This window comes from Zootoca vivipara, chromosome 6, assembly GCF_963506605.1.
Source record: "Zootoca vivipara chromosome 6, rZooViv1.1, whole genome shotgun sequence".
Classification (NCBI taxonomy): Eukaryota; Metazoa; Chordata; class Lepidosauria; order Squamata; family Lacertidae; genus Zootoca; species Zootoca vivipara.
This window is the reverse complement of record NC_083281.1, coordinates 71,921,754-71,935,115: the sequence shown is the minus strand read 5'-3', so window position 1 is coordinate 71,935,115 and position 13,362 is coordinate 71,921,754. Positions and strand designations below refer to the sequence as shown.

Below are 13,362 nucleotides of genomic sequence, written 5' to 3'. Positions count from 1 at the left end.
AGTTTTTTGTAATATTAAATTAATTTGTCTAAAAATTAGGCAATTTTAGAACTTACTAATGCTCTGTAGTTCCAGTGTTTTGAATTATGCTGTAAGCTGCTTTGTGGGAAAGTAAACTTCATCCATCCATCCTCTGGCTCTGGAGGACCAATGGCACAACCAGTTAAGGCAATGAAAATAAGGGGCAGGGCTTTCATGATGGTGGGGCCACCACTACCAAGGCCCTGGACCTGCCACTTTGGCCCAGTTTCCTTTCTCTTGACTTTTATTTCCACAAACTTTTAATATTTAGTTGTGCTGCTATTTTGTAAAAAAAAAAAAAATTCCATTGTTGCTTTTACAATTGTTGGCTTTAATCTGTTGGCTCTTAGTATGCAGGCTGTCATTTCACGCATTCTCATCTGTTCTTGGTTGGAGCTGCTCTGAATTCCTGTTACTAGACCAGCAGGATGAAGGTGAGGTACAGTGGTTAGAGCACCAGGCTAGGACAGAGGGGACCCAGCTTCAAATCCCTATTTGGGTTACTTTGGGCCAGTTACTCTTCCTCAGCCTACCTACCTTACAGGGCTTTTGTGGGGGTCAAATGGGAGAAGAGGCAAAGCTTCAGGCACACTGGTCTACGTTCAGTCTATGTTCTTTGGGGGAGTGGTACACCTTCACCAATACACATCTGCAAGGATAATGGCGATGGGGGAGGAAGGCACTAATGGGGAAGGGTTGGCATGAAAGAGGGATGCTTCACCCACCCATCCCTCACCCACTTCAATTCCCCCCTCTAATGCCATTCCCACCTCAACAAGATCCACATTTATTTTCTGAGCATGGTTTAAAAACGGTGATGGTAGAGGGAGAGTATTTATAGGGGAGAAGGGATGGGTTGGGAAAGGGTTAAGTCCTGCCTGCCTTGCACACCAAAACTTCCTCCTAATCCTCAGGAGGATGTTTGGAGCCTGCAGTGGATTTCCTGCCTTACTTAGGACTCTGGAAGCTATTTTCCAAATTGCTGAACAACAAGAAGATTGGAGCTGGTTTGTGGTGCCTTGGGGGGGGGGCTTTTCTTGCTTCAGGGGAGAGGGTTAACTCATGTGACAAGTGCAGCACCTGAGCCAGGAAACCCCAGGAGGCCTCAGCCCCCCCCCACAAACTGCCACCTTCTTATAGCTCCTCCTCCTCCAGGGATTGTGAATGTGCTGCAAAGGAGGTCCCTGTGCCCACAAGGTACACAGATGCGCACTTTGTGATCCGGTTGTGTGTATTTCACAGTCCTGGGCACAGTTCAGAGGAAGCACAGTGTTGTGTTCTCTGTTTTCATGATTTTGTGGCAGGGGAGAAAATCTGTCCAGTAGCAGGAAGATTAAATCAGATTTCCTCCCATGGTGGAGAAGGCGATTCCGTTAAAAACCTAAGAAGAGCTTGCTGGATCAGGCCAAAGGGGGCCCAACTAGTCCAGCATCCTCTTCTCACAGTTCCCCTCCCTGCTTGCAGAAGCTCTATAAATCAATCCAGGCACAAATGTTCAATGCGTATAATTCATACCCGCTGCAAAATGTGGGCAGAGTTGGTATGGATAGAGAATGCGAGGCGCTTTTGACATCTGCCTGCGGTCCAGATTTTGAATGCATGCCTCTCTGCAAACCATCAAGGGTCGCTGTGCTCAAAGCTTCTGCCGGGATGCTCAAGCAAGCAGGAGGCCTTCCTAGAGCTGGATGACTATTCTGTGTTTAGGAGCGGGATGGGGCCGGAAATCATGGCTGGCTGGGTGGGGGGTGGACGGGGCTTCAGAGGCGAGTGGAAACTTTCACAGCTGGGGAAGGCATGAAAATTCAGACTCTCCCGAGAGGAGAAGAAAGGAGATGTTGTGTAACTGTCTGACTGCACTTCTTATTTCGACACAAGGGTTTTCCTGTAACCACGCGCTGGAAAGTTTGAAGTTTAAGTCACACATTTTAAAAGCTTGCATTTTATTTTTACGCTCATGCGGAGTGCCGTGACGTATCCCTGCCTTGTGAATTTGTTCGTATCAAGATGGCCAAAGACCTTTCCGAACCTTAGGTGGGAAATCCAAGCACTCCTTCATCTCTGCCAGACATTGATCGAGGCAGGACACAATCCACCATGGAGCAGAATGAACTTTGACCCTTTAAGATGGACTTATTCCAGGCAGTTTCCTGTGGGCCGCAGCCCAAATGCCCACATATGCACACTCACAGATTCACCATTTCAACATGCCTCATAGTAAGGTAAAGGTAAAGGACCCCTGACTAAGACCAGTCAAAGGCGACTATGGGGTTGCAGCACTCATCTTGCTTTCAGGCCAAGGAAGCCGGAGTTTGTCCACAGACAGCTTTCCGGGTCATGTGGCCAGCATGACTAAACCGCTTCTGGCACAACAGAACACTATGACGAAAGCCAGAGTGCATGGAAACGCTGTTTACCTTCCTACTGCAGTGTTACTTATTTATCTACTTGCACTGGCATGCTTTCGAACTGCTAGGTTGGCAGGAGCTGGGACAGAGCAACAGGAGCTCACTCCGTCGCAGGGATTCGAACTGCCTTCTGATCGGCAAGCACAAGAGGCTCAGTGGTTTAGACCACAGTGCCACCCAAGACCCTAAGGCCACTTCTGACAACTACAATAACTCTGAAAAGTGCTAGTTGACTTAAAATTTCCTGAAAGAATTCCACACTGGGTCCTCTGGAAATTTCCTCCTTTTCCCGAGTTCAACCATTAGTCCACTTGTCTCAGAATTGTCCACACTGATTGGCAACAGTCCTCCAGGATTTCTGATGGGGAACTTTCCCAGCCCTCTTTGTGGGGAGGAAGTAATGGCCACCAACCTCGGTGGCTTTAAAAGAAGATTAGACAAATTAATGGAAGAGAGGGCTATCTCGATGGCTACTAGCCGTGATGGCTATGCTCTGCCTATACAGCTGGAGCCAGCAATGTTTCTCAATACCAGTTGCTGGAAACCATAGCATACCTGCCAAGTCTCCCGTTTTTCACGGGAAACCCCCGGATTTTAATCCGTTTCCCGCTGTTATCCTGAATAGAAAAAAATCCTGGAAATCCCCCAGATTTCCTGCCTGCCAGGAAGGCTCCATTTCGGGTACCGCTCTGCCCATATCTGGGCACCAGAAATCGGGCAGCGGCAGCACCAGAAGTTGCTTCTACGTATGTCCAGACATGCTTAGAAGCGACTTCCGGTGCCGCGCCGCTGCTGATCCCGCATTTTTCAGCGGGAGACTTGGCAGCTATGAACCACAGGAGGGGAGAGGCCTCTTGTGCTTGGGTCCTGCTTGCTGCTTTCCCGCAGGCAACTGTTCAGCCATTGTGAGAACAGGATGCTGGACTAGATGGGCCATCGGCCTGATCCAGCAGCCTCTTCTGATGTTCTTATGGATAGGAACCACATGCACTGCGTCTGGGTTCCATGACGGAAGAAAGCTGAGCTACAAATGTAATACCATTCACAAACCAAAGAGCTTCTGGCTTATTTTTATTAGAAAGGAACCTTGGTTGCTTTATATACAATGAAAGGAACTTTTGCCACTGCCCTTCACCACCTCCAGCATTATCTAATGTAAGTTCTTGTGGAGAAGGATCAAAAAGCAAATGGCACTGATGTGGCTCACTTCAGCTCCCAAAGGTGCAATGATATCAAGGAAGGCAGAGTATGGTGAGGACTGATAAGAGGAAAACTGCAAAGAGCTTTGGGGAGATCAGAGAAGCAGCCAAGATTTGAAATCGATACCCTGGAAGATGAGGAGAAACCAGCCACTGATTTCCCCTTCGCCATCAGAACTCAAAGAAACTCTGTAGAGTCTCTTGGTTCCCAAATGCAAAACCCTCCAAGGTGTTAAATATAAGCAGGATGGAGCCCCACTGCACCCCCAGCTATAGCCCAGAGTCAGTAGGACAGAAAGTCCAGGTCCAAATAGTCAAGCCTGGGATATATCCTGTAAACCTTGTCCAGACACAGTGGGAAAAAATCTGTCTGGCCAAGATTGGGGTGTTGGGGTTTTGGTTTTGGTTTTTGCTTTTCTTGAGGGCAGACGAGACTGGTGCTGGAAGGTTTATTTTCAGCAACGATGCCGGGCGTGAAGCACCCCAGAATGACTCAGAGGCAGAGAGATCACAAGTTCGACTGCAGAAATGAACCAAGACGGGAGATTCCCTCTGATCACTCCTGTTTGTGTGTGTGTGAGAGAAGTGGCAGCCCCTGAGCTCCAAGTATTTGCAAACCAAATCAGTTTATTTTCAATTCCAGTAAATTGCTGAGCTTTTCAGTACACAGCAAGAAAGAACCCCTTCCTTGTCATCAAATCACAGAACATTAAGTTGGAAGGGATCCCAAGTGTCATCTAGTCCAACCCCCACCTCCTGAGCCTCACCTATCAATCAGACTGCCATCTAAGGGGGCCAGTCTCTCTTCCAAACCCTTTGTCAGATTGCACTTTGTTGTCTGTGATTGTAATAATAACAAATAAATAAGACATCTAGGTCTCACTTTCATGGAGTAATTCAACAGGCCACAATGAACGCTCCCACATACAGAATGCTCACACATAATAGATTTATATTTTTGTGTGTATCTGAAAACCAGACTTTGGAACCCCCAACAAAACTATTAACAGCATTCTGCTGTCATCTGTGTCCACAGAGTTGCTTTGGTAAAATGTCAAAGATGTGTGTAGTGCTTTTTTTTTTCCTGGGGGGGGGGACACAGGGGTACACATACCCCTAAACATTTTGTGAATCTTTGTACTTGTGTCCATTTACTGTATTTATTTCCCCCGATTTGAACTATAAAATGGTGATTTCCTGGAGTCAAAATGAAAGTACCCCTAAACATTTTTTTTAGATGTGTGGATGTGTGTGCGCTTCTGTGTTACCAACCTGGCGACCTGGAGGTATCATTAAACAACAATTCCCCCTCATCCCTGGCCATTGATTATTCCCGGCTGGGGCCTGTTGGGATTCCAAAAAACACATGGAAAGCACCTCGTCGTCACCCCCAGCCAAAGGCTGTTTCAAAGGTCCAAGCAGATACATTGCCTCCCTCCCTCAGGGGCATAGGAAAGGGAGTGCAGGGGTGCGGTTCACCCCGGGTGTCATCCTTGAAGGGGGTGACAAAATGGCACACCACAGGGGGTGGCACTTACTGTGGGGCCTGGCCTGCAGCGCACCCGAGCTACGCGTCTCTCCTGGGAGTGACGCAGTGGCTCGGGGCCCCGTGCTGCCCAAAACAGCAGCGTGGGGCTTGCATCCACCAGGCGGACTCTGTGGGGAGCATGCCGTGCCGCCCCCCTGGGCAGATTGCCATGCCCCCCCATGCGTGGATCGTCCCACCCCCTCCACTCCAGGTGCCGGAGCAGCTAGTTATGCCCCTGCCTCTCTCTTCATTCTCTCTCTTCGGAAAGGGAGGAATACAATTCTCTGGGATATGAATGCTTTAGCCTTCTCGGCTGTGGCACTCCCTGCTTTGAAGCTCCTTCCCTAAAGAGGCCTGACATGATTCACAGATGATGATACATATATGATAATTATAAACCCATTCATTCATTCATTCATTCATTCATTCATTCATTCATTCATCACCACCATCCCCTTTATAAGGCATTGTAGGAGGGTTGGACTGGATGAGCATTGGTGTTCCTTCCAACTCTACAACTTGACGACTCTCTCCCAAGAATTCAAGGTTCATTAAAGAATTCATCGTTCATTAAAGCACCAAATCCAATTACAAATCGAGAGTGAAGTTCGATGATAATGTAATGAGTCGTTTTAATTGACAAGCAGCAGCGCTGGGCACACCCCTGGCTAGTCACAAATATTACTTCAAGGAGCCCTGGGAGCAATCTGGCTCCTCTCATTTTGCAAAGTTGTCTTGCCCAGGAATTGCCACAACTGCTGAACACCCCACGATCGTGCCAGTTTTCATCCCCTTTTCAATAGCTAACACGGCAAATGGCACATTGGGAGCGATGGGAGTAAATTTGCTCACTGAAGCCGCCAAAGCCATTGTTCGCTAGAGCTAACTCCGTCTGGGGCATAGCACCAGCCAGCTGTGTTCGCTTCGAGATCCTTTGCTTCTTGTTTACCCCAGAAACAATAGATGGGAAGTTTGGTTAGCGTCACAAGAGAGAAGTGAGCAGCCTTTGGACCTGAATGGGAACTGCTTAGGCAGGTCAGGAGGTCATGGCCTGAGAAAGGGGCCGAGGAGAGTGGAGAAATAGCACCCTCTTCTGGGTAAAGAAGCCAGATTTTCACAGCGTCCTCTGCTCTGCAAAGCAGACACCCCTGCCAGCACCCACCAGGTCCTTGCAAATGTCCAAAGAGGGAAATGAGAAGCGGCATGGAGGCAGTTTCATGAACCCTGTTGTGTGTCACTGCAGTGGCATAGCAAGGGGGGCGATGGGGGCGGGTCGCCCCGGGTGCCACCCTGGAGGGGGGGTTACACTCGGCACCCCCCACTGGGGAACATTTTTTTAAAAATTTTCTGTTGCATGAGATTTTTCAACTGTTCTTATACGTTCTTTCAATGCTGATTTCATATCTGAAGTCGGTTTTCTTCTGTAAGCTCTCGGGTTTTTTTGCAATTCATGTTTTTCACTTTTCGCCAGAGCCAGATCCATTGGGGGGGGGTGACCAAAAAAAATTCCGCACTGGGTACCACCTGGGCTTGCTACGCCTCTGTGTCGCTGCTATTGAGACTTCAGCTGCAATTCCTACTTGCCACAGACAACCAGGCCAGTGGCTATTTGCAAGCTGGCTGAAATGAACTCATACCCAAATATGGGAAGGCAACAAGAGCCTCCAGTCAGCCCTTCTCTCTGACACCCCAATTTTTGGGAGCCTCATGTAAGTGAATATACTCATGTATGATTAACAGATAGCAATTGTATCTTTCATCACGAAATGGCTGATTGCAGAACAGAGGAGGAAGGCTTTGGGCGGGGGAAGCAATGTAGACTCTCAGATCATCCTGCTGGCCCATTGCAACAACCTTGCAAAGCTTACAGAATGTGGCAGCTAGACTGGTGACTGGGAGCGGCCGCCAAGACCACATAACACCAGTCTTGAAAGAACTACATTGGCTCCCAGTACGTTTCCGAGCACAATTCAAAGTGTTGGTGCTGACCTTTAAAGCCCTAAATGGCCTCGGTCCAGTATACCTGAAGGAGCGTCTCCACCTCCATCATTCTGCCCGGACACTGAGGTCCAGCACCGAGGGCCTTTTGGTGGTTCCCTCATTGCGAGAAGCTAAGTTGCAGGGAACTAGGCAGAGGGCCTTCTCGGTGGTGGCGCCTGCCCTGTGGAACGCCCTGCCAACAGATATCAAAGAGGAAAACAACTACCAGACTTTTAGAAGACATCTGAAGGCAGCCCTGTTCAGGGAGGCTTTTAATGTTTAATAGATTACTGTGTTTTATATTTCTGTTGGAAGCCGCCCAGAGTGGCTGGGGAAACCCAGCCAGATGGGCGGGGTATAAATAATAAATTATTATTATTATTATTACATGCAGGGAGCTTGGTGTGAAGAAATCAGTAAACTCTTTGTAGCAGAAGGGGGAGAAGGAATGCTTTGAAATACTGGTTTCGAAATAAAATGCTTCTTTTAAGCATGTGTATATATTTTTAATTGCTGCACTCTTCTCTCACTCACAAAACAGGAGGCATTTTCAGAACATGACATTTCAATATATATGGCACACTGCAAGGTCGGGTTCCCACGTAAGAGAAGCTGTTCAGGAGCACAAGGGTGAGGTGGAAATGAAGCTTTTGCCAAAAAAACAAAAACACCTGTATATACTTTGGTGTAACTGGATTCCTTTCTTTCTCTACCTACGTCAACAAGACACACACAACATCAAAAATACAGAGGAACAAGTGACCACACACCCTGAAGATGAAGAAAAGTTGGGCTCCCCTCCCTGACGGTGCCATGCCACATGCCATCAGGAAATTGGCATCAAGCACAGAAATTCAGTACTACTGTCATGGGACTGCCAATCTATTTTTAATTCAACAGGTTTCTAGTCCTTATGACACTGAAGAAAAACACCTCAGAAGTCAGTGGGGACTTGACAACCACTAGGAGTATAGCATGGACAGCTTTCATCAAAGTCAAAAGTGACAGGTGCCCCATGCCTTTGGCATTTTAGCCCCCTTACCCCTTTGGATTCCCTCAGGATTCCTCATCCCACCACTTTTTTTATTCACCCCCCCCCACGTGACTTTTGGGCCTCCTCCAAGGATATTGGAAGTTAAGTAAATTGTGCAGAATAAGCAAACGGATGTTACGATTTGCTATTTGACGCTGCAATTCAGCTTTTCTTGACCCTGAATCTGGGCAGGGGCAGACTTGGCTACCATGGTACAGGCGATTCATTAATTTGACTGACTGGAAATGGATGTATATCTCTGGATTTCTTTTAGTTTTAGTTTTTTAGGGTTTTTTATTGGGTTTTATAAACAAGAATAATGTTATACAAATAAGTATACCAAGTTTTCTCATGTCATATATCACAAAAATAGCATAAGAAATGTGGAAAAAATATCTACAACTTACATTTCATTATTAGTGGTCAATGTATAAGTTCTTGGTTCATGAATTGGTTTAAACAATTATGAAGAAGATGAAGATGAAGATGAAGATGAAGATGAAGAAGAAGAAGAAGAAGAAGAAGAAGAAGAAGAAGAAGAAGAAGAAGAAGAAGAAGAAGGGGAGGAATAGCGAGTGCGGGTTTTAACTGACTTGCTGGGTCTGTCATGGAATTTGTCGTGGCTTTTAGTCAAACACAATAAATGATTGATTGATTGATTGATTAGGGCTCCGAGGCTCACACAGCCCTGATCTGGGTTCTCTGGGATGCATAGAATTTTGCGTATTCTGCCTGTGGTATGCAACAAATGTCCCAGCAACAAATGAAAGACTGAATGAAGACAGAGGTCACTGCAACTCACCCACATCCCTCCTCCGGTCCAGTGATGTGAAACACTGAAAAAAATAACACATAACAATAAAGGTAAGTTATTCAACCCACACACCTCTCTATATACATCCCATGCAAACCCTGAAACCCCTGGAAGCCTTATTCATGGGAACCTTGGCCATAGACAAAGATCCCAACCAAATTTCCAGAACTGTTTTTACAAAAAAATCCTTCCAGTAGCACCTTAGAGACCAACTAAGTTTGTCAATGGCATGAGCTTTCGTGTGCAAGCATGCACACTTCTTCAGATATGTTTGGGGTTTTTTTAATGATCCTGACCGTGATGCAGTATTTGGGGGGGGGGCATGGGCGTGCAGGGGTCACACCAGTGGCTAATGGTAGTGCCTTTGGGTAATAATAGATCCAAAACAATGGTTGGGCTATTTGTGTAGAAAGGTCAGTTAAATATATATGATGAGGAAGAGCCTCCGCCATCTTCCTAATCAGGAGCAGGTTCGTAGCGACCTTCGCTTGTCCTACTGAAAACTCAGGACTTCAAAAGGGCCATCGAAGAACAGGGGGATAAGCCAGTGTTTCTCAACCTTTTTTGGGCCACGGCACACTTGTTCCGTGAAAAAAATCACGAGGCACACCACCACTAAAAAAGTTTAAAAAATTTAACTCTGTGCCGCCCTATATTATCTGTGCCGCCAGGCTCGTTTGCACTGAGCTTTGGGAAAGAGGAGGAGAAATATTGCTTTCCGGCGGGTCAGTGTTGTATATTGGCGGCCGCCAGGCACGTGACAATGCAAATCGCCCTTCTCGTCGCCGCACGTCGCGGCACACCAGCCAGCGTCTCGCGGCACACTAGTGTGCCGCGGAACAGCGGTTGAGAAACGCTGGAATAAGCAATTGGAAGGAACCGTTTTGAAACTGGGCTACAGAACACTTTCATCACAGGCAGCTCTGAGTACAATTGAAGTCCGGGTCTGGGTAGCTCAACAAGTTTGCTCTTGTAGGTTCTCAGCTCAACAGACACAGGATCACAGGCTCCAGACCTTTCGGAGCAGATGTCCCAGGAGCCCCAGCTGGCATGGCAGCATGCTGGATAGGGCCGATGGGAGTTCAAAACACCTGGAGGTGTATATCAGGGTGGCAAAGACTTCTGTAGGAGCTGAAAGAACTTGCTGGAGACTGGAGTGAGTCCCTCTCCCCACAACATGCTGTGTGTTCCACCTGGTTGGAACTCTCAAAGCTGGGCTGATTTCTGAGTTTTTCCAGACCTGCCTTTGAGTCTTCTATCCCCCTTTAAAACAAACAAACCCCTACAGATTCACAACAACTAGAGGCCAGTGTCCCAGTCCCTCTTCCTTAAGCCCCTGAGCTTGAGACAGGAAAGAGGATCCCCAAAGGCCTGTGGGAAAGTGAAATTCATGAGAATGGGACATTCCTAAACTTCTTCTCCGAGGTCCCTTGAGACTCTGGGGAGGACTCCTACAGAGGGTGTACGAGGAATATTAAATGCAAGCGACCTTCGGGGCAGCCTCTCCCCAGCCTAATGAGCCTTGCTCCTAGGGATTGTGATTTGGTTTGGGTGGGTTTCACCCTCCAGCAAATGGGATAAATTTCCTGCAGACATTCCTGCCCTCTGACATCTCATGCAACACTCCACAGCTGCCTCCTCCGACATGACGGCCCCTGGGCTCTCCCTCTTCTGTTCCTTCTATTTTTCTCTCTCTTCTCCCTTAGTATGTGAGGAGGACAGGGACCACCCTGGCACACTATTAAACTCTAACAAAGAGATGACATTGTCCAGAGAAAGGCCCAGGTGCTTAAAATATAGTGGAGCATGGGTCCCTGGACGAACATGTGCACAAGCTGATTTATAGATTTAAATGTTGTGTTTCAATGTTGCAACCCATCGCGGGACCTTAGGGCGAAAGGACACAACAGAAGGATCCAGACATAAGTACCAACAATAAAAATACTGGTTTGACTTGCAGCAAGCTGGTGTGCCTGGGATTGCAGCCTGAGAGCTGATCACATCCAGCAGGTGAAACTTTGCATTGGGGAGACAGGGCACTTGCATTTCACACACAGAAGCAGGGCCCCTGCTATCCTTAAGCCAGCTGAGCAGCTGCCTAGGGTGCAGACCACTTTGAGGGGCACTGTTTTATACAGATTTGTTTTTTTGTTATATCTTATTATGATTTGCTTTTATTTATATTTTGAACAATTTTATCATTTCTACAAGACACCTGTTTTTGAAAATGGAAGTAAGCAATCTTTTTTTTAGGGGTGCGCGCAAGTAGTTAGCCTTGCCTACCACACAAAATAGCCTTGCCAAAGGTGGAAAATAGCTCGGTGCCAGCACTGCACAGGATAGCAGAATTTGTAGAACCGGAGAAGAGCCACGAGGGTCATCTAGTCCAACTCCCTGCATTGCAGGAATATTTTGGCCAATGTGGGGCTCAAAGCCATGATCCTGAGATTCTCATGCTGAGCTACCAACTGAGCTTTCCCAGGAAATAGGAGAACTTGTCTACCTTGGAACTAGCAGCTCACTCTCATTGTGGGGATCCGCCGCAGCAACTGAGTAACAACTGTACAATTTGTGGGTTTTCTTTTTAAAGAAGCCGCTGGAATGGCCTTGTGCAAGCAAATAACTGTTGGCTTGGGAGGCTCTTTGTGGCAAAGCCCCCAAACAGCCTCTTGATCCCTAACCAGTTGCATGCTGCAGCTCTGGCTGACCTCTGAACCCCCCCCCCCTTTGCAAGGAAGCAGGGTGTGTGTGTGTGTTTTCATCACATGTTCATAGGAACTCAGTCCATGCAGGCTGGACATACAGAACTAAAGCTCAGTGTATGAGCACAGCATGTGGGACTCTGTTCAAGCCAAAACCCTGGGGGCACCCACTGCAGATAGCCTCTCCTGCCCCCTGCAACTGTAACCCACAGTCTCATGCAGTCGAGCTACACCTATTTTCTCCACCACCTCCAAAAAATAAAATCTATTGTCTTTATTTTGTCCGTTTTCTCCGTTGGAGAGATTCGGGGTGCAGGTTTCTTCCTTCCCCCAAACAATAGCACAGATCATTTGCAACCTGTGCATTGATGATCTAAGGTTTCTCTGCTGGGTACTAAGCATTCAGTCTCATATGTTGCTGTTGCCAGCAGGCTCAGCCCTCAGACAGCAGACATTGCCCAGTGCATCTGAACTACAGTTTTCCCTTGGGGACCCTCTGCTCTGCACGCGCTCAGAGGCATGCTGCTGCCAAGAGTTCTGACCAGCCACCTTCCTCCTCCTGCTGCTGTGAGGTTGAGGGTTTACACAGCCTACGGCTATGTCGGACACCCTCCGTACGGGCCAGTTGGGGCTGGGCGAGGGAGTGGGGCTAGCACATGGGGCAGCCCCCGGGGCCCTTTCAGGAAACGGCAGCGTGATGGGGGAGCACCGCTCTGCACGTGCTCAGAGGGCCATGCTGAGAACACTTGCTTGCTCAGGTTGGAGCTTAAAAGCGGGGAATCCTTAAAGTGTGGAATTCTCTGCCAAATAATTTTAAGTCAATGAAAGCACATGAGATTGCTTTCCTTACTTAGTTTGGATCAAATTAATGCAAACTTTTACAAGTTGTTTGTATCACTGAAAGCTCTGTCGTTGTGTTTTTCTTTTAAGACAAAATATGTTAATATATGAGTTGTTTTTTCTAAACTAAAACCTCAGCATTCAGGTTAAATTGCCATGTTGGCATTTTGCGATAAATAAGTGGGTTTTGGGTTGCAGTTGGCACTTCATCTATAAAAGGTTTGCCATCACTGCCTTAGCCAAAGGCCACTCAAAAGCATCATATATATGTTGCTTAATTCCGGCAACCGTAGTTTGAGATGTTTTAGTTGCAGCATTTGAGAATCTTAAAACCTGACGGGTGTTGTTGTTGCTGCTGCTGCTGCTGCTGCTGTGTCAAATGCCTTTTTTAAAAGGTAACTTAGCTGCCGGCTGGTTCCCTGCCTAACATGCAACAACAGGAGCCGGGCAGAGCAGGGCAATGTGCTGCAGAGGAAATTGAACCAAAGCGGAGACCTTGGCAATCGAAAGTGTCCCGGCAGCTGTCACCCGTGGCGAAAGCCTCAGAGAGGTTTTGAAGGGGGAGCTCCCTTACCTTCGGCCTCTTGAAGCAAGCCCAGAAGAAATCCAGCCACGGCATGATGGGGGCGCTCCGGGATCGGGCGGGGGGGGGGTCAGCAGCTAGGAGCCAGGGGCCTCTCTCTGGCCCCAGGGGAGAGCTGTCCCCATCAGATCCAGGAATGCCAGCCAGCCCCTCTGTCTGTCTGCCTGGAGGAGCAGCTGCGGCAGGAGCTGGGAAACAGGCAGGGAGGCGTTCCCTGCAATTCAAACCCAGCTGCACCGTTATTCTGTTGGCTGGAA

At 47.8% G+C, this 13,362-nt stretch overlaps 1 protein-coding gene across 1 annotated transcript in view; it reads right to left on the bottom strand.

Moving 5' to 3' along the window:
* Window positions 1–13,156, bottom strand: part of STARD8 (StAR related lipid transfer domain containing 8) — a 71,225-nt gene extending 58,069 nt beyond the window's left edge. The window contains exons 1-2 of the mRNA XM_060276113.1: window positions 13,097–13,156; window positions 8,969–9,002 (exon numbers count right to left, since the gene is read on the bottom strand). Coding sequence (XP_060132096.1) covers window positions 8,969–9,002; window positions 13,097–13,141 — 79 coding nt within the window. The 5' untranslated portion in view covers window positions 13,142–13,156. The remainder of the gene's footprint in view (window positions 1–8,968; window positions 9,003–13,096) is intronic.
* Between the last annotated feature and the right edge of the window lie 206 nt (window positions 13,157–13,362).